The 21746-nt window shown below is 40.8% G+C and overlaps 1 protein-coding gene across 1 annotated transcript; it reads left to right on the top strand.

The window, feature by feature from the left end:
• Window positions 1–2126: 2126 nt before the first annotated feature.
• Window positions 2127–21377, top strand: LOC138946367 (metalloprotease mig-17-like; the record flags this gene model as incomplete). The annotated part of the gene is given in 14 exon segments (XM_070317939.1): window positions 2127–2205; window positions 3567–3663; window positions 4282–4359; window positions 5394–5512; window positions 8150–8187; window positions 8949–9057; window positions 9817–9966; window positions 10218–10338; window positions 12076–12201; window positions 12547–12598; window positions 13058–13213; window positions 14390–14503; window positions 16472–16580; window positions 21282–21377. Coding segments are annotated over 13 exon segments (1334 nt in total), but the record flags the coding sequence as incomplete, so codon positions are not given.
• Between the last annotated feature and the right edge of the window lie 369 nt (window positions 21378–21746).

The raw sequence follows: 21746 nt of genomic DNA, 5'->3' as shown, positions 1-21746 counted from the left end.
TCGGTTGCCAACGAAGACTATCAACTTTGAAACATCCTTCCTCTTAAATCAAGACTCATGCACAAGGCGTTATGATGCATAAACTCATAATTGGAAGAGCGCCTGTGCAACACGAGAAAATTACTCCCACGAGATTTTTACTCCGGAGTAAAAATTTCGTACGAAAATGTTACTCCCTTTACGAAAAAAGAACTCCCCCATAACACGAGAAAATTACTCCCACGACAGGCGAGTTCCGAGTAAACGTTTCGTACAAAAATGTTACTTCCCTGACGAATAAATAACGAATAAATTACTCCACCCTAACACGAGCAATTTAACTTCCCATCTGGTGTACGAAACTTTTACTCCCTTGTCCCCTGTTAGTTTTGGTGGTGGAAGGGGTGGAGAGAGGGTAGCGCGACATTTGTTTGCGCGAGATCACATTATTGGCATCACCCTTCGCCTGCATCCCATTTTCGTGTAACGAGATTTTTACTGGAAGTAAACAAAAATGGGGAGTAAAAATGTCGTGGAGGGAGTAACTTTTTCGTGCCTTGGGGAGTTCTTTTCTCGTACGAAATGTGTACTCGGAGTAAGAATTTCGTACGAAATTTTTACTCCGGAGTAAATCTTTCGTGGAGTAAAAATTTCGTGTTACACCGGCCCCTCTTTCTTCTCAATTCACTGTTCACAATTTGAGAGATCCAACAAAAAAACTATGCTCCTCTGCCTCGTATCGATCTTTTTAAGTCTAGCCTACTCTTTTCGGGAACTTATCTTTAAAATTCGCTTCCAAGCGGTCTCAGACATTCTGTCAATGCCAAGACTTCTAAAGACAGATATATATTTTTCATTCCTTATTCATGGCAAGTTTCGTTCTAACTTAGCCTGAACATGTTTATATTTCTGATGCCTTGTTTTTACCTTTCACACGTTTCAGTAGATAAATGTACTTATCTAAAGATGCCACATTGTTATTACTTGCAACGTAGTTGTTCCATTGATTCCTCAGTTAACGGACTTTTTTCTTCCCTCGACGTTTTACGTGTTTTTGCTTGCTTGAAACTGTTTTCATTATGCCCTTGACAATAATATGTTATGTTCGTTTGTATGTAATATATTTTTGTTTGTTTGTTTGTTTGTTTAGTTGGTTAGTTGTTTGTTTGTTTGTTTTAACTACTTTTTTTAAGTGATATTCTAAATTTTTTTTTTAGTATTATCATTAGATTAGTCCCTCTTATGGGCGAGGGCTGGATGTAAAAAAAGCACCTGTTAGCTTTTGCCATTACCCTCGTTAATAAAGAATATGTCTTGTTTTGTCTTGTCTTGTCTTGTCTTGTCTTGTCTTGTCTTTTCTCTCTCTCTCTCTCTCTCTCTCTCTCTCTCTCTCTCTCTCTCTCTCTCTCGTTTGTTCTGGTATGTGTGTATGTAAGTGAGACGCTGTTATTGATATTTAATATTTCGCTTGTAGTAACTGTAACATTAACAGCACGTAAATTTAGATCTATGTTTCTGGTATGAAATGAAAGAAAACTGTTTTCTCTACTTACTCAACGAAATAATATAATTGTATCTAGTCTTCCTTATTCTCAGTTTGACAATGGCCGCATGAGACATCGGGGCTCCAAAAACTCACAGTTACACCAACTGAAATAAAGACAGCCTCGCGTAATATTTTACGATTGATGACTATGATTATTAGGCCAAACAAAAAAATAGATCTGTTTACGGTAACCCGACCGACCCTATTTTATTCGCGCGACCCTAGACTTTTTTTTGGCATTTGGGAAAAAAAAATTAAATAAAAAAATCTTGGTTTTTTTGCAAAATAACGTAAAAATATGGTTTTTTGGAGGAAAAAAAAAATATCCCGACCTACCGACCCTATTTTTTGGGCCTATGTTACCGTAAACAGACCTATTTTTTTTTGGCCTTATGTTTTGATGGTTTCAGTGGTCGTGTAGAAACCAACAATTGCAGGGAAAGTAGTTTTGTTCGTGCTTTTACATGAAAATCTTTTTTAACTGTGCTTTTCCCGTGAAGTGTGCTGACATTTTAGTCAGTTACGATCTGTTTTAGTTTATTGCGCCACAGGGAATCCGGGTTAGTTTCGTACACAATTTATCCTTAACTTTTGTTTTCAGATGGGGTCACAATTGAAAAACGGAGTCAACCGTACAGCATTGAGTTGAGAGTCATTGTGGACTCATATGCTTTCAACAGGTAAGAATTTTTTTGTTTGCGTTATTTGCTTGTATAATTTGTATGCTTGTTTAAAGGGGCAGTGCAGGAGGCATAGTGTTACCGAAGCAACTTCTTCTTCATCAGCGTTCCAGAAATTCTGGTGACGTGTGAGCTTGTTTGCCCATTTGGGTTCCCCACCCTATACTCTGAGAGCATAGTCAGCTTCACTCCGCTTTCGTTGGGTAGGCATGCTGGGTATTCTCGTGTTTCCATAACCCACCGAACTCCGACATGGATTACAGGATCTTTTCCGTGCGCACTTGGTCTTGTGATTGATTGTACACACGAATGGGGGTTAAGTCACTAGCAGGTCTGCACATAAGTTGACCTGGGAGATCGGAAAAATCTCCACTCTTAACCCACCAGGCGGCAGCGACCGGGATTCGAACTCACGACCTCCCGATTAGGAGGCCGACGTCTTACCACTGCGCCACTTTGCCCGTCGCCGAAGCAACGAATTGTCTTCTTGTCGCAGATTACGATACAAACAGTCAAAAGCTGTGCATGACTATCTCACACATGCCTACTACACATACCTTTTGTGTTGCCAGCCAAAACAAAACTTAATTCGGTTGGTCAGTTCTCATCTCCCGCCGAAATGTAATTAACAATCTCCTTCTCGCTGAGACTAAAAGTCTTCCATGTAGGTTTTTGACGTACTGAATTAGTTTACGTGTGGGACCTGATGTGAGTCTGATCGCGTGAGCGCCACGCTTTCCTGCCCGGAGAAAATGTATCCCATTTAAATATATTATAAAAACCCAAGCGCTTTTAGATTCAGCTTGCTCCTGGCTTCACCTCAAGAAACTGTTGTTAGAAATGTATCCCTGTATTTGTATAAAGCCTTTAAATTAAGAGATGTAGTAACCTCTTAGTTAAATAACGTGTAGTGTATGTTTTAATCTGTAGTGTTGTGCGATTATTATGTCACGTTGTACCTTGTTTGCACCTGATGAGTTAAATTATTTGCAACGTTAACCGTTTGTTCACACTCCTTCATATATAGGGGCTATGGCCTATTGAATAAATTATCTGCGTCTGCGTCTGCGTCTCTCAGTGTGTGTAGAGCAATTTCAGGAAAACTACCGGGCAGATCTGTATGTTTACATGGACGCTCTTCCAAACTAAACCCCGTTTATAATTTGCCTATATTTCCATTTTTATGTAAAGCGCCCTACTTTGGTCGTCGGCCTATTTCGGCAAAAGTAGGCCTTCTCGGCCTTCGTCGGCCTACTTCGGCCTGGCTGGCGGGTTGTCGGTAAAGCTGTTGTCAGTTCATGACTTCGACAGATTGACTAAATGTATTAATTTCGCTTTACGCGACTTGTTTTACTTTGCAGCTGGAAAGGTTATGTAGCCTCATCTGCAGCTTATTCGGCAAAAGATGCTGTCACTAAATCATCTCTAACCAACTACATTAAATCTTCTGTAAATGACGTAAGTCAACGCGGTAATGTCTACTACATGCGAAGAGACAAAAACAGATGCATCAGACAAGAACCAAAACTCTCGCTGTTACACACACACACACACACACACACACACACACACACACTCACACTCACACATACACACACGCACGCACGCTCGCACACACACACACACATACACACAGAAGGAGAGAGAGAGAGAGACAGAGAGACAGAGAGACAGAGACAAAGACTGACAGACAGCCAGCCAGACAGCCAGCCAGACAGACAGACAGACAGACAGACAGGCAGACAAGCAGACAGATGCTAGCGAGCAAGAGACCAAGAAAGAGAGAGTGAAAGAGAGACAGACAGACAGACAGACAGACAGACAGACAGACAGGCAGACAGACAGACAGACAGACAGACAGACAGGCAGACAGACAGACAGACAGACAGACAGTAACATGCGTGTGCATGACTTTGTTGATTGGTTGATTGTTGATTGGTGTGGTTTAATTTGGTTGCTGGTACTTATTTGTTTGTATTGTTTATATCTTTAAAAGTAAAATCTGTTTTGCATAAAGACATGAATGGCCATTATATTAGTTTTTTTTTATTGACTGTTTTCACATTTACTTTACAGCTCAATTCCATCTTCAGTAAACTTTCAAAATCTGGAATCTCCATGGACGCCCGAATAGTCAGCATCGAATTTGTCACAGTATGTTATTTCCTTCGATTAAATGTATTTAATTTCATTCATTTAATCTAGTTTGGATTATTATACTTTAGACGGTGTAGTGTGTTTCAGGAAAGTAAAGTTAAGGTTAGTTTAGGTAATGTTAGATCTGGTGGGATCTGTTTAGTTTCATTTAATATAGTGTAGTTTAGTTTAGTTTAGTTTAGTTTATTTTAGTTTATTTTAGTTTAGTTTAGTTCGTTTAGTTGTGTTTAGTTAAGAAAATGATTTTAGTTGAGTTGAGTAGAGTTAAGTTCAGTTTAGTTACAGTAGTTTGCTTTAGTTTAGAATAATTTGCTTTAGTTCTGTATTGTATTGTTCTGCATTGGGTATAATAATTAGTGCGACCTATTGTATTGTTTTTGCCCTCTAATTTTCTTTTTCTTTTTACATGTATATTCCGTATATTCGGGGGAGTACAGGTTTCACTCTGTGTGTTTGTCGGTCTGTCTGTCTGTTTGTCCAAATATACTCACGTATATCTCCGCGGGTTAGGGGGAAGAATTTACCCGATGCTCCCCAGCATGTTGTAAGAGGCGACTAACGGATTCTGTTTCTCTTTTTACCCTTGTGAAGTGTTTCTTGTATAGAATATAGTCAATGTTTGTAAAGATTTTAGTCAAGCAGTATGTAAGAAATGTTAAGTCCTTTGTACTGGAAACTTGCATTCTCCCAGTAAGGTAATACATTGTACTACGTTGCAAGCCCCTGGAGCAAAATTTTGATTCGTGCTTTTGTGAACAAGAAACAATTAACAAGTGGCTCTATCCCATCTCCCCCCCCCCCCCCCCCCTTTCCCCGTCGCGATATAACCTTCGTGGTTGAAAACGACGTTAAACACCAAATAAAGAAACGTATATCTCAGGTGTGTATGGGTCTATTCAGCTTACATTTGCTGTGCAGCTTGGGAATACGGTACACACGGGGTTCGGGGATGTTCTGACCCTTTCGAAGGTCAGCACTTGTTTTATTTTATGTTAGTCTCCTGCATTCAGTTCTTGTCTTATGTGTTGCAGGACACGATTACATCTGGATCCACTGGGAATGCAGAATCCAAGACATGCTTGAAGGATTTCAAGGATTGGTTGGCAACGAAAAACTACCCGCGTGTTGACCACACCATGCTGTTGACAGGGTTAGTGGTTTTTTTCCACTGTAGGGGTGTGTATGTGTGTGTGTGTGTGTGTGTGTGTGTGTGTGTGTGTGTGTGTGTGTGTGTGTGTTTGTGTGTGTGTGTGTGTTTGTGTGTGTGTGTGTTTATGTGTTTGTTTGTGTGTGTTTGTGTGTGTGTGTGTGCGGCGTGTGTGCGTGTGTATGTTTGTGTGTATGTGTGTGTGTGTGCGCGCGCGCGTGTGTGTGTGTGTGTGTGAGTGTGTTTGTGTGTGTGTGTGTGTGTGTGTTTGTGTGTGTGTGTGTGTGTTTATGTGTGTGTGTGCGTGCGCGTGCGTGCGTGCGTGTGTTTGTGTGTGTGTGTGTGTGTGTGTGTGTGTGTGTGTGTGTGTGTGTGTGGCATGTGCTTTCACATAATAGCGGCGTACACTACAAGCGTAGAGAGTCAGCACAGCAAACTGTACTGTCAGCCACACTATTTGATTGTATTAAATGTTGTCTATTTCCATTTCTTTAAAAAAAAAGTTTTCTAGCTAACGTTAGCTCTACCAATAATAAAAGCTTAAACATGTACTGTTAAGTTATACACGATGGTTCATGCAGAATATAATTATGAGGTATTTCTTTTGTGACTTTGTATTTTAATAGCCCTGTTTCTGAGAAGTTTGTTTTTGAACTTATTTCAAAATGTGCTCCAAAATCCTGCACACTTGACCCCATTCCCACGTCACTCATGAAAACTTGCCTGGATTTCCTTGTTCCTGTTGTAACGAGAATCTTAAACCTTTCTCTTCAGTCTGGGTCTGTGCCTGCACAGTTTAAAGAGGCAGTCATAACACCACTTCTAAAAAAGCCAGGCCTTGACACGGAGTGCTTAAAGAACTATAGACCCATTTCAAACTTACCCTTTCTGACCAAGCTGTTAGAAAAGTGTGTGCTAGCGCAGCTCCAAGAACATCTGCTGAGTAATGATCTTTTGGACGTCCATCAGTCCGCATACAAGAAAAATCATAGCACAGAAACCGCTCTTCTTTACGTAACTGACAAGCTGCTGACCAGTGCTGACAACAAGGAAGTGTCTGTGCTCGCACTCTTGGACCTCTCGGCGGCATTTGACACCATCGACCACGACGTCCTCCTAAAGAGACTACAGTTCACGTTTGGAATTGCCGACAAAGCCTTCCAGTGGTTCGTGTCATATCTCTCTGAACGCTTTCAAAGAGTACAAATAGGTCAAAACGAATCATCCCCTGTTCCCCTGAAGCATGGAGTACCTCAGGGCTCTGTTCTAGGCCCGGTTCTGTTTACACTATATACACAGGACCTATCTGACGTCATCTCGAGGCATGGCTGCGAACACCACAAGTATGCCGACGACACCCAAATAGAGGATTCTGCTCCCCCCAGTGATTTTCCAAAAGTGGTTAAAAACACTGAGCGCTGCATTGAGTCAGTTAAAGACTGGATGATAGACAATAAACTCAAGCTGAATGACTCAAAAACTGAGGTGATGCTGTCAGGCTCAAGGCATGCTTTAAATCAGATTGACTGTACTTCCCTGACAATAGGCGACACTCAGATTGTTTCCCAAACCGCTGTTAAGGACCTAGGCGTGTACCTGGACTCTGCTCTGACAATGCAAAAACACATTAGTTTTGTTTGTAAATGTGCCTTTTTTGAGTTGCGCAAGATTTCCTCTGTCAGATCATTCCTGACACTCCAAGCCACTGTTCAACTTGTCTCCTCTCTGATCCTGAGTCGACTTGACTACTGCAACTCATTGCTTGCCGGCCTCCCCACTGAAGAACTTGATCGCTTACAGAGAGTCCAGAACAGTGCTGCAAGGCTCATTCTGCAGAAGTCTAAGAAAGACCATGTCACTCCCCTACTTACCACCCTTCACTGGCTTCCTATGAAGTACAGAATCGAGTACAAGCTCGCTCTGTTAGGGTACCGCTGTTTTGAGAAATCACTCCCCCCCTATTTGTCCCATTCCCTCAGTATCTACGAGCCATCCCGTTCTCTCAGATCCTCCTCTGAAAAACTCCTTCGCATCCCCAAAACCAGGACCAAGACCTTTGGTGAAAGAACCTTTAGGTACCAGATTCCGACCGTCTGGAACTCGCTTCCAAGTTCTATCCGTGATTCCAGCAGCCTTTCCTCCTTCAAAACCCAACTCAAAACATACCTGTTTCGTAAAGCCTTTGCTTAGCCTGAGTAGACTCTCCACAACTCTATTCTGTTTTGGAACTCTCTACCCTGTATGTGCTTTATGGTCTCTTTGTCAATGGTATCTTTGTGTGTGCGCGTGCGTGCGTGTGTGTGTGTGTGTGTGTGTGTGTGTGTGTGTGTGTGTGTGTGTGTGTGTGTGTGTGTGTGTGTGTGTGTGTGTGTGTGTGTGTGTGTGTGTACTTTTAACATTGTACGCTAAGTTTTGCTTAGTGCTTGGGTTCTTGGTGTTATGTCTCAGTTAAATGTATGCTTTGTATGCTTGTTGATTTGTGCTAGTTTATTCTATAATGAATTTGTAAAGCGCCTGGAGCCAATTGATGGGACTCGCGCTATAGAAAAGTTATTTATTATTATTATTATTATTATTAATACTCGAGATTTTATGATTTTATTGTGTTAATTTAATATTTTGATTGTTTTCTTTTGCCAGTTTGGATCTAATGACTAACGGAAACAGAGCAACAACTGGTAAATCTTCGTTTGATGGCATGGCTGCTTGGCCGTTTTCTTGTTTATATCTATCCATCTGTCTATCTATCTATCTTTCTATCTCTATATCTCTCGATCAATTCATATATCTATCTATTTATCTATTTACCATCTAGGTATCTTTGTATCGGTGTATTGATCTACCTATCTATCTTCCTATCTATCAATCAATGGTAGAGAGATTTAAAGTAAACAAAGAGATGGAGGGGGGCGGATATTAAGAAAAAACGGAACGGAACGAGTCCTTCTCACACACACTCACAAACACAAACACACACACACAAACACCCCACACACACACCACACACACACACACACACACAAACACACATGCACTTACCATCACCACCACATAAGTCACTCCAACATTATTAACAAAGATGGTGAAAGTGGACTTTCTGTTGTGATTCTCTTTGCTATCACTACCCCCACCACCACCACCACAAGCATAGCAACGACTTAGGGCTTACCAATCCTTTTTTCTTCTTTTTTTCTCTCATTATTTTGGGACTTCAGTTGCATGCATTCTGCTTCAACCCTGAGTTTTTTGCCTTTTCTATTTTTTTTCTGAATCACATTAAATAATCAATATATATATTCAATCAATATTTCTTAACCTCCCTTCAAAATCAAAAATGCAGATTATATCATACTGATATTTACCAATACATATTTAGCGACAATTATCAAATAATGTATATAAAATATCATTTCAGTGGAAAATACTGTTCTTTTTCTAGGTGTGGCTTACACAGGAATGATGTGTGATACAGAGTTTTCCTTGACGGCCGTAGAAGCGCTACCCACGGGAGCTGTCACTATCACAATGGCTCACGAGCTAGGACACAGGTCAGTCAGTCACTATTTTCCCTGAAGACGGAATAAGGCTGCCGAGAATGAAACCTACCGACTTTATCCCCTTAATTCTTACAGGGCTCTGAATTTCATAAAAGAAAAAGTAGGAAGTTCGAAAACATCGCGTTGAATGTATAGACAGTTCAGTTCAGTGTTGTAGTATGTATTGTTATTTTGTGGCCAAGTATGCGTTGACACTTTTTAAGCGGAAGGTTGTGGGTTCGAATCCCGGCCGCGCCTGGTGGGTTAAGCTGGAGATATTTCCGATTTCCCAGGTCAACTTATGTGCAGACCTGCTAGTGCCTTATTTGTTTGTTTGTTTGTTTGTTTGCTTAACGCCCAGCCGACCACGAAGGGCCATATCAGGGCGGTGCTGCTTTGACATATAACGTGCGCCACACACAAGACAGAGGTCGCAGCACAGGCTTCATGTCTCACCCAGTCACATTATTCTGAGCTAGTGACTTATCCCCCGTCGTGTGTACACGCAAGCTCAAGACCAAGTGCGCACGGAAAAGATCCTGTAATCCATGTCAGAGTTCGGTGGGTTATAGAAGGACGAAAATACCCAGCATGCTTCCTCCGAAAGCGGCGTATGGCTGCCTAAATGGCGGGGTAAAAACGGTCATACATGTAAAAATCCACTCGTGAAAAAAACACGAGTGTACGTGGGAGTTTCAGCCCACGAACGCAGAAGAAGAAGAAGAAGAAACCAGCAGTGTCTACAGGGTTTTTTCCCGCATCACTTTTCAGTCTGACCTCGGAGCATGACGGTGACGGAAACACGTGCACGACCGGAAGTTACATCATGAAAGCCTCGAGCGAGCCACACTCAGCATCCAACCAGAACTTCCGCTTCTCTGCGTGTTCAGTGGCCTATTTCAGCACCTTCTTGACTGGCGAGTATGTATAAGTCTTAACTACTAAAAGAATAGTTTTTTTGTCCTGTATATTTGTAGTTTCTACCATACCATACCATACCAGACCATACCATACCATACCATACCATACCATACCATACCATACCATACCAAACCATACCATACTATACTATACCATGTCATACCATACCATACCATACCATACCATACCATACTATACTATACTATGCGATACGATACGATACTATAATATATACCATTATGTGATTTCAGAAAGAACACTTGTCTGCTCCAAACCACAGCTGGAAAAGTGAACGAAATATCTCTGGGCCAATTGTACAATCCTGACCAGATGTGTCAGATGGTAGAGGGACCACAGTCCTACGTTTGCAGGGTAAGTGGTTCAAACCCTTTCGCCTAGATGCTCAACTGACCTGGTCAAACGAAAGAAGAAAAGCAAGCGTTATAAGTAAAATCTAATGAATGAAAAATTCGGATTTTTTAAACAAAACATTGCACCACCTCTTGATATTTTTTATTCAACAATCTATAACAACGCGCGAGTTCGATCCCAGGTTCGGCGGAAATTTATTTCACAGAGTCAACTTTGTGTGCAGACTCTCTTCGGTGTCCGAACCACCCCCCGTGTATACTACATTGGGTGTGCACGTTAAAGATCCCACGATTGACAAAAGGGTCTTTCCTGGCAAAATTGCTTAGGCACAGTTAATAATTGTCTACCATACCCGTGTGACTTGGAATAAGGCCGTGAAAGGTAAATATGCGCCGACATGGCTGCAATCTACTGGCCGTATAAAATTTCATCTCACACGGCATCACTGCAGAGCGCCTAGAACTGTACCCACGGAATATGCGCGATATAAGCTTCATTGATTGATTGATTGATTGATTGATTGATTGATTGATAGAACAAGATAACAATAAAAATGTACTCACCAGAAACACAAACGATAAAAACGGGATCGACTCAACGGTACGAGGTTTGAAATTGAGCGGTAGCAATACTTACCTCTTTTACACCCTCCAGACTTGTACTGTTTGGATTATGTGAATGTCGGAGTATACACAGACACCCCCATCACCCCCTAGATCATCGGTGACCTGAAGAAAGCAGTTAAAGCTAGGTTTAGGACATTCCCAAGACAGAAAACCGTTCGTGCCAATGACAATCAAGTTTCGGAGGTGTAATTTGGAGAGAATGTAAATGTCGGACCATTTTAACTATAGACTGGAAACTTTGTACAATGGTCGTGAACGAACTGAAGTTCGTGCACAGCAACTATGTAAATATTTGCTAAACTCAAATGACTGGAAAAATGGCCCTCTTCGTTGTGAAGTTACACTTGCGCAATGTCGCGCAAAATTCATCAATGACAGGGACATGGACGCATTCAACAACGGGAGAAGACCTGATCCTGCCTGTAATTGCTGTATTCAAGTCACTGATTGTCTAATATTGGTTAAGGTATACTAGGTCATTCGAACAACCCCAAAGGTAACAATCTGGAGAGCATATATCGGGTTACTTTTGGAACTGCTCAATTTCAAACCTCGTACTATAGAGTCGATTCCTGAATTTGGCAACTCTTTTTGAAATGGCTCAACAGTCAGACCATCCAATCTACAACATTGCCACTTTGTGCAAAAGTCATCCATTTGCTGAAGTTAATGTATACCAAATATGTAGTACAGATGTAGAAGTTATAAGCAGTTTTGAGAGTTGCAGTTTTTTGGGGTCACCCTGTAACGTTTTATATTAACTTTAATTTTCAGAATCAAAAAACAAGAAAGGTAGGTTGTTGGAACGTTTGTTATTGACAAAACAATACATTCACAGATATTTCACAGATATTTCACAGATATTTCGACCCAACGCTCATTCATTCAATCGCTCGGCTTCCTGACGAGTGGACGTAAACTGGTTCTATCAAGATAAGTTTTGTGTGAATATTTGTTTGTCTGTTCACTTAAAAGACCGTTGGGTCGAAATATCTGTGAATGTATTGTTTTGTCAATAACAAACGTTCCAACAACCTACCTTTCTTGTTTTTTGATTCTGAATTTTGGAACGTTGGCAGTCTCTTTGTTTTTGGATTTATTTAATTTCCAGAGTTTCTACGGAGAAGGCAAACGGGCCTACAGTGAGATCTGCTTGAACGTGATGTGCGCCAAACCAGGTGGCAGCTACTGCAGATCCATTTCTTCTGCCGACGGTTTTGTCTGTGGCAAGGGCAAGGTATGACCATGTGGAAAACTGAAGTACAAGGTCGGCCAGTTGACTGTTTCATGGTACCACGGTCGGCAATAAATATCACGAACTCTGTCAGTCTGTGGCCGAATCTCGTTTAATTAATGACCTGCATACTGGAGACTTTGCTTTCAAATGATGTTTTTGTTAAACATATTTGTAATACTTTGTTTTTATAAGTAAAGTGCTTGTCTAAAAACCTTAATGCGTACGGGACTTTGATGAACATTATTTAGAAAAAAAAGAGTAATATGTTAAGCCAACATCTACATTGTTGAATCTTTTGCAAAATACAATTGCAAATACGTGTAATTCTTTCTTGTGAATCTACAGAGGTGTTCTCTGGGCGACTGCGTAGCTGTCTCCTCAACAGACAGTGGCACAGGTAATTTTGTAAACATGTGTTGCGTTTCCTTTTAATTTAATTAAGGTTTCTTAAACAAATGCGGTAAGTATCCTTTGATGGATGTAAGCGCCTGAGGTAATGCCTGAAATGTTTTTGGGAAAAATCAGTTTGGGTTGTCCAAATATCTTCAACTTACAATAGCTATTTCTGAATGAAAGCTTTGACACAATTATTAAACATCGATGCAAGCGAGCAAGAAAGCAAGAAAGAGAGAGCGAAAGAGAGACAGACAGACAGACAGACAGACAGACATACACGGACACACATACAGACAGAAACAGAGAGAGATTTACATCCATAACAATTAATCGGCTTGAATGAAATCCCAATGAAAACATATGATGCCCATGATGATCAATCCATATACTACCACTATATAAACATATATCTGTGTGTGAGTGTGGACATAATTTATTGTCATATAATCTATGCAATCAGACACGTGCCCGCTCGGTGACAACCCGCTCCCACAGAGTAATCTGAATGGTCAGAAGTGCAGTCAGGCCATTGCCTCCAAGCCGTCGCACTGCTACCAGACTTACAATCAACGAGTGTGCTGTCAATCTTGCCAGGCTGCAAAGAGCGCTAAAGAAGGTTAGCTGCAATGTCTGGTGCAAATGTGGGTATTCTGCTAAGGCATGGCGCTCACCTATGTAATTTCAGCAGGACAGACGACGCACTGCAGATCATTCCAGCCTGCTACACGTTGCGTGAAAGGAAAACAGGCCAAGTACTCGTCATTATCCCTATCGCAGCATCAATAATATGCAGTGCGTCGTCTGTGCCGCCGAAACTGCGCAGGTATATTATGCCCTTAAGCTGCAATGTCTGGTGCATATTGTGGGTATTCTGTCAAACATTTGCTGTTTATGCGTAAAGTTTGCAGGGTTGAAGTACTAAATGTACAAGAAAAATCATGGCGGTAGACGGTTTTCTGTGATTTAAGTGATTTAAAACACACATTATTTAATTATTTATTTCATGATTAATTAAAACATTTGATGTAAAATGTAAATTATTAAGAAATAAATAAATCATTTCTTATTATTTGTTTTGTCTTTTAATGTGCACCACACTGAAATTTCTCTGTATGAGATAATAAAGTATTCGTATTCGTATTCGTATTCATTCATTTATTCATTCATTCATTCAATTAACAATTCAGGAATTTATTTATATCAAACAAAATAGCAATCGATCAATCAATCAAAACGAAATGAACAGCCGTGCAAAGCTAAAACATCATCTATGCGAACTGTCATCATTTAAAAGTTATGCCACACCGTTGCATACACTATTTTACGTTTGTGCAAATATGCTGAACGACAAATAACCATGTTCACAGCCAGATTTTATCATAGCTTTTCCAAAATTGTCTGTGTGCGTGCACGTATGTGTGTGTGGAAGATGGCAGGGGTATATGTGTGTGTGTGTATGAGTGTGTGTATGTGTGTGTGTGTGTGTGTGTGTGTGTGTGTGTGTGTGTGTGTGTGTGTGTGTGTGTGTGTGTCTGTGTGTCTGTGTGTCTGTATGTCGGTGTTTGTATGTATATGTGTATGTCTGTGTGCGTGTGTGTGCGAGCGTGCGTGTGTGCATGTCTGTGTGCGCCAATGAGTGTGTCAGTGCATGCATGCCTTTTTGGCTTTTTTATGTAACTCGGTGTTTACATTAAACATCCAAGCTATATGACATTATCTCAATCCTCTTCAGACCCTTCAACCACACACGTTTAGAAACACACAACCAAAACAATATCATGTGTGTTCACAGACTGTGTGTACGGGGACCGTGCCTCGTGGTGCTCTGACCTGCAAAACTACGAGTGTTACGTCAACTCTGAGGTGTGCTGCGCCACATGTGTCAAAAGCAAGACCGCAGTTGCAGGTTAGAAAGAGTCTCCTTTAACTCGTTGTCTCCCAGGTACGGATATATCCGAACCCACTCATATGGCTCTATCTTACCAGGTACGGATATATCCGCTCAGACTGTTAGCTTCAGTCGCTTCCTGTAACGTCCATCTAACGCCTGCATTCCAGCGTGTTGATACACAGTTACTACACAGTTACTACAATCAATTCTGAGTGACCTGCTGCAGCACAGCTGGTCTCGGCTAAAAACAACTTGGTCAACATAGCTGGGGTAGAAAGCGTTAACTTCAAATAAATACGTATATATGGTCTTGTTTCAGTTAACTGCATGCCCAAGGCTCCCCCAAACTGAGCGTCCCTGCGTCCTATCCGCACTAGCAGCCAAAAACACGCACTAGAAATTCATGGAGAGGACCCACGACGCGCTACAACATTATATTGTATGGGTACGATTAACTCCATAAACATGGGTCGGTACAGATCTGAGAGAACATTTTTTTCTGAAACCAATACTGAGGGTACGCATGATAACGGAATTGTAGTGCGTCCCGGGACCCGCTCTTTATAGTTTTAGTGCGTCCCGGGACCCCCTCTATGAATTTCTAGTACGTGATTTCGGCTTCTAGTGAGTATAGGACGCAGGGACGCGCACTTTGGGGAGCCTGTTCAGAACCTCCTTGTCTTGGAACCCTCTAAAGTTCCATTTATGGGGTCCAGGGACCCCCTACACATTACAGTTGAAGGTCCAGGGACCCTCTAGGTCGAGCGTCCGTGGGGAGCCCTGCATGCTGAACTACTTTACTGAGTTGACACGTTATCTTCAGGCTGGAGTACACCCCTTGTAAACGTGATAATAAGGCCAAAAAAAATAGGTGTGGTTACGGTAACATAGCCAAAAAAATAGGGTAGGAAGGTAGGCAATCACTTTTTTTTTTTTTTAACTTTTTTTTCTAATGTGTACAAATTAAACCTACTTGACAGGGAAATAAGTGTGGGACTCGAGCGCTTTCGCTTTCATTGCGTTTTCTGCACTCGTTTTCTTGTGTTTGGTTTGTTTGTTTTTTTTGACAAATGTAATAAAAAGTTATAGGGTCGACCCCTAAAAATAGGGTAGGTCGGGTTACCGTAACCACACCTATTTTTTTTAGGCCTTTAAATAATAAGAAAAAAAGTAATTTGTTGTTGTTGTTAGTTTAAGGAGTGATTTGGTCAGAAATAACAAACAAAATCGTAAATACTTCGAAATAATGTATTGTCATTGTTTTAAGTAAAAGGTTTGTCCAAAAAGAGAAGTCTTGCAACAAGCCATTAATTTGACATTTCGTGATGACGAAAGAGTTGGGTGTTTTACTCTGCCACTGGAATAAACATGGACTTTGTGAATATACAGTGGTCGCCGCTTAATAAAGCCATTTCTGGACCGACGAAAAATGGCTTTAATAAGCGGCGGATTTATTAACCGGCGGTCCAGGAATACGCCATTTTCGAAAGAACAAAAAAATCTTCTCTTTTGTTTACGTCACTCAGTCACTTTCTTTCGTCATTTACACTTGTTTGAATCTAAACAAAACTTCACGATCGGGATGTTGAACTTTTGTTTTAATTATGTACATGTACGTGTACTTTGATCACTTCGGTACATCAATAATTTAACTGTCACCGTCACGAATCATTACTCGGCAGAGAAGAACGATTTTATGAGTGTTTGTTTGTTGGTCGTCTTCCACATCAGAACAAAATAATGTGAGCTTTAGTCACAAACTACGTGATTTCTCTGAGAAAACTGGCTTTAATAAGCGGCTGGTTGGTTTCATTAACCGGCTCTTTCTAATACATAAGATATAGTGAAAAATCCGGACCGTCTGAAATCGGCTTTTATAAGCGGCTGGCTCTATTAACCGCGGTTTTATTAAGCGGCGTCCACTGTAGTGCATAATTCTTCCAGATAATTGTATCATCCTCGTATTCCTTACACTATTTCCAGGCTGCGAGTTCGGAGACAAGGCTTCATGGTGTGCAACGATGGATGTCCGGAATTGTCCTTTGAACTCACAAGTTTGCTGTGAAAAGTGCAAGTAGATGAGCCGTGACAAGTGAGTGTACAACCTTGAGTTTTTCGTGTGTGTGTGTGTGTGTGTGTGTGTGTGTGTGTGTGTGTGTGTGTGTGTGTGTGTGTGTGTGTGTGTGTGTGTGTGTGTGTGTGTGTGTGTGTGTGTGTCTGTGTGTGTGTGTTTGTGTGTTTGTTTTATATGATTGTGCATGAGTTGTTAATGCGAAAGAATGTGTATGAGTGCGCCTTGAGTCGCCTTGTGGTGAGACTGATATGTGCGTGTTATAAATTCTCGTACTATTATTATTATTATTATTATTATTATTATTATTATTATTATTATTATTATTATTATTATTATTATTATTATTATTATTATTTAAGTTATTGAGACATCCCAGTGCACTAAGGGATTTATAGAGCAAATCGAGAAAATTCATTATTGAACGAAGCGCATAGCGCTGAGTTCAATAATTATTTTCGAGATTTGCTCTATAAATCCCTTAGTGCACTGGGATTGTTTCAATAACGATATTGTCAGTACCGCCATAGAAAAAAGAAGATTCCAAACGCACATTTTGCAATGCGCATTTGAATAGGCATAACTGTGTGGTCAGGTCGTGTACAGTAAAGATCTACTTTTGTGTGGGGTGTCTCAAGTGTGTCGTGCTTTCGTCACACGCATTTTAATTTCTGTTGGTAAATTCCAGTGTACCGTTGGTTTAAGCGTGTTTATTCAAATTCACATACACACGTTTCAAACAATAACAACATTGAGAACGTTAACAAGCAGATTGCTTATGGACACGTTCTTGAACTTATAATCATCAATACACATTCAGATAGCAAAACATGGCGAACAAGTGATAGCTTCAACACTTATCTTGATAATCTTTAATTATATTTTATACAAATAGGGTAAAGAGAGAGAGAGAGAGAGAGAGAGAGAGAGAGAGAGAGAGAGAGAGAGAGAGAGAGAGGGAGAGGGAGAGAGAGAGAGGGAGGGAGAGAATGCCTGGCTACATCAATTGCACAGTTAATATAATATCAGCCGAAGCGATTAGTTAACATAACATAGTCTTGTACAACAGAGAATATTTTCGTGTTCAAAGATATAGTTAAATCAGTATTTCCAAACAAGAGTGTTTTGCAGTCCAGAACGTGTGTTGGCAGACTATTGAATAAAATGGTTCTATGTTCTTTAAATTTTGGACAGTGTAATAAGAAATGTTCAGAATCTTCCGGGCATGCTCCACACGTACATTCTAAATTATCAGAGAGGTGTCGGTTAACTAAGTCTTGTTGCAAATCGCTCATGTTTAATCTCAACCTGCTGTGAAGTACCTGTCCCTGGCGGTTGCCTAAATAATAATACGGTGGAACAACAACATCTCCATCGGTCAAATACCTTTTAAATTCACCAACTGACTGCGTTTGTTGTATATTTTCTGGAAGATTATTCCACAAAGCTGTCGTTGAAGGAAAAAATGAAGATTTATATAACTCACTTCTGCACAATGGAAACTTACGTTCAAGAGGGCGTCGTCTGTGGTAAGGATTTACATCGGAAACCAGGACCGGCAGTTTGGAATATAAATATTCTGGGGTTAAACGATTTACAATTTTATAATACAGCAAAAGTTTATGACGACGTCGCCTTTCTTTCAGGGGCACAAAACCCGATTCGTTATACAGTTTTTGGTGGCTTGTGCCACGTACTGCACCTACAATGATTCGGATTGCATCGAGATGCAATGTCTCCAACTCGTCTGCCAAACACTGTGTACAGTTATCCCAGATAACGTCCGCATAATCAAACAATGGTAACATAAAGGATTTATATATAACTTCAAGTGATTTTCTGTTTAAACGATGCTTGAATAAACCAAAACACGCAATTGACTTTCTACATTTAGCAATTAGACTTTTTATGTGGGAATCCCATTTACAATTACCTTGTAGAATGACGCCAAGGTGCTTGTGATTTTCAACATCAACTAAGTGTGCATCTTCGAAATACAATGGTGGAAGTAAAACATTTTGTTGCCTACAAATGTCCAACAATTCTGTCTTTTGACAATTAAAAGTGACTTTCCATTTAGAAGCCCATGTGCGAATTTTATCCAAATCAGAATTCAAAATCTCTGCTCGTACATCATCGTTATCTAAACTTAAGTACATACTCGTATCGTCTGCAAAGAGTTTCAACACTGATTCAAGACCAACACCAATATCGTTAATATAAATGAGAAATAAAAGAGGTCCTAAGACAGAACCCTGAGGGACACCAGCAGAAGGGGTAGCATAACTTGATTTGGTTCCTTTCAATACTACTGCTTGTCTGCGATCGCTCAAGTAATGTTCAAACCAAACAAGCAAGGGACCTCTTATACCTATCGCCTCAAGCTTGTGGAGCAGACCGCGATGTCAGACTTTATCAAAAGCTTTGGATACATCAAAAAATATTGCCTGTGACATAATGTTTTTATCAAGTGCAACACAAAAATCATCATATATACTCAATAGTTGATAAACAGTCGAATCACCAGCAATAAAACCAGATTGGCAGTGTGTAATCAAATCATAATTTTTCAAATAACCAAACACACGGATTTGTATACATTTTTCAAGCACCTTCCCAATACAACTCAGCAAAGAGATTGGACGGTAGTTGGAACAAGCACTCCTATCGCCTTTCTTAAAAATGGGCGTAATGTGAGCAGTTTTCCAGACAACTGGAAAAACACCCTCAGACAAGGATCTGTTAAAGAGAACTGTAAGCGGTGGAACGATAACAGGTAATCCATCTACAAGCAATTTATTATGTATTCCGTCAGGGCCCACGGCCTTGGATAAATTTAAATTCCTTAACACTTGGACAACTTCAGCTTCTGTTAATTCAAAAGTCGATAAAGATGTATTACACCAATTTGCCTCGGGCAGGGGATCGTCTGGATTTTCAACTTTAGACTGGCTTTCAAAATAATTATTAAACAAAATCGTTTTTTCACAAATGTTATCAATAATTTTTCCATTATCTTCTAGCGGTGGAATTTCGTTACATGCAACACCTTTTTTCTTCAAGAAGGAATTAACAAGTTGCCACCAATTTTTGCTTCCGAAGTTCTGTTTACAATTTATCCTCTCATCAAGTTCTAGAAAATAATCTCTTTTTCTTTTACGAATTTCATCTGTATACTGATTTCTAGTCAGGCGGAATAATGCCCACTGCTCAGGTGTATTTAAGCGCTTAGCAACTTGATGTATACAATTTTTTGCGTTTCGTAATTGTAAAATATGTTCGGTCATCCATGGGGCATCATCTTCACGTACTGTTATTATCTTAACAGGCATACATGTTTTTGCAACACGGAATAAATGTTCAGAAAACAAGGCAGCAGCTTCGTCAATGGACGCAGTGTAGCGTTAATCTGAACAGTGATGATCTTTCAGAGAGACCTCAGTTGAACTCGGAGAAAGGGCTGTGCTGTTCATTATTTGCGATTCGAAACCTCCAGTCGAGCTTCGACGGATTGACTGTGCGGAGTGACTCCCCTTGAACTGATTGACTCGAAGCCGCGGGACTCGACGGTTCGCACATTTTCAAAACTGCAAATGTGGCCTATTTCTCGTGTTGTATCTTCACTCATCGGGGAGTCTGATACTAAATATGAACGGTAAGAATGCTCTGAACCCTACACGTATTATATCCCCATCGTTTTTTCGTTCACATTTGCCTAACATGTTAATTTGCTGAGCGGGGTTTATGTCGTCTGCTAGGGCATCAAACCACTGCATGCAGTCTGCACTGACTGAGTCTGCACGCACGAGGCACGCTGGTAATAAGTCTTATAATGGTAAGAACGTTCTGAACCCTACACGTTTTCGATTACGATTGTTCTTGCCTTGAAATAATAATTCGGAAACCATTCATTTACTGAACTGATGCAGTCGTATTTCAGTGTAGTCAGTGCGGCTACGTATGACAGACTCACAGAGTCGATCGAGTCAGTCTTCCAAACTGGTCTAGCTGGTACGGTCGGAATAACACTTGTGTTTTCTGCTAGCGGGTGGGAATTTTATATTAACTCATCATTTGGTAATGTGGATGATAAGCTACATGCCACTAACACGATGAGAAGAATCTATGCAAGTCGGCGAGAATTAGATTAAACACAGCGGCTTCTATTTTAGATCAGTGGCAGCCGCACTGTGGCACAGGCACATGCAATCTGTCAGAAAAAAACCCACTTCTGCTTTAATTGAGAAGCAGGGAATTTATGGTCATTTGGTATTGTGGAGAATATAAGCTACATGTCAGTAATTAATTCTGAGGATGAGAGCACAGTCTTGCTTAGGTAAAGCAGGGCGTAAGAATACGCTCTGTGGAAAAGTTAGCGCACTCCAAGAGTGCGCTAACAGTTTTAGCGCATCGCCATTAGCCAATCAACTGGTTCACATCAGTCAGTGACACCAGTACTTACTGACAATTATTATTATTATTATTGTCTGTCTGTTTGTCTGTGTCTGTCAGTGTCTGTCTGTGACTGTGTGTGTGTGTGGATGTGTGCGTGTGTGTGTGTCTGTGTATATGTGTGTCTGTGTATGCGCACACATTTGCATATGAGAAAAGGGGGGGGGGGGGGGGGGGGGGGTAGATGGGTATGTATTTGTAACTTTGTCTGCCTGCGGCTGCTTCTGTTTACGGGTTCTATCAATGAAATGCCATATTTCTGATCTACAGGAAGAGCTGTGTTCTGGAGCAGGTGTAACACCGCTGCTTGACTTCCATCGTGTGACTGAAATCTGATTAAATCACAGTCGCACTGTGGACAGCCAATGCTGTGTGTGTGTGTGTCACGTGTGTGTGTGTGTTTGTGTTTGTGTGTGTGTGTGTGTTTGTGTGTGTGTGTGTGTGTGTGTGTGTGTGTGTGTGTGTGTGTGTGTGTGTGTATGTGTGTGTGTGTGCGTGCGTGCGTGCAAGCGTGCGTGCGTGCGTGCGTGCGAGCGTGTGTGTCCGTGCGTGCGTGCGTGCATGCGTGCGTGTGTGTGTGTGTGTTTGTGTGTGTGTGTGATCATCATTCGATACTGTGTGGCAAACAATGGTTTTGTATTCTATTCTTATATTTGTTATATGATCATGTGTGAACAATCACAACTAAAATTACATGCCAGGAATTAGGCTATATGCTGAAGGACACACGTGCGA

Source organism: Littorina saxatilis, linkage group LG13 (genome assembly GCF_037325665.1).
Source record: "Littorina saxatilis isolate snail1 linkage group LG13, US_GU_Lsax_2.0, whole genome shotgun sequence".
Lineage (NCBI taxonomy): Eukaryota > Metazoa > Mollusca > Gastropoda > Littorinimorpha > Littorinidae > Littorina > Littorina saxatilis.
This window is presented reverse-complemented; position numbering and strand designations above follow the sequence as displayed.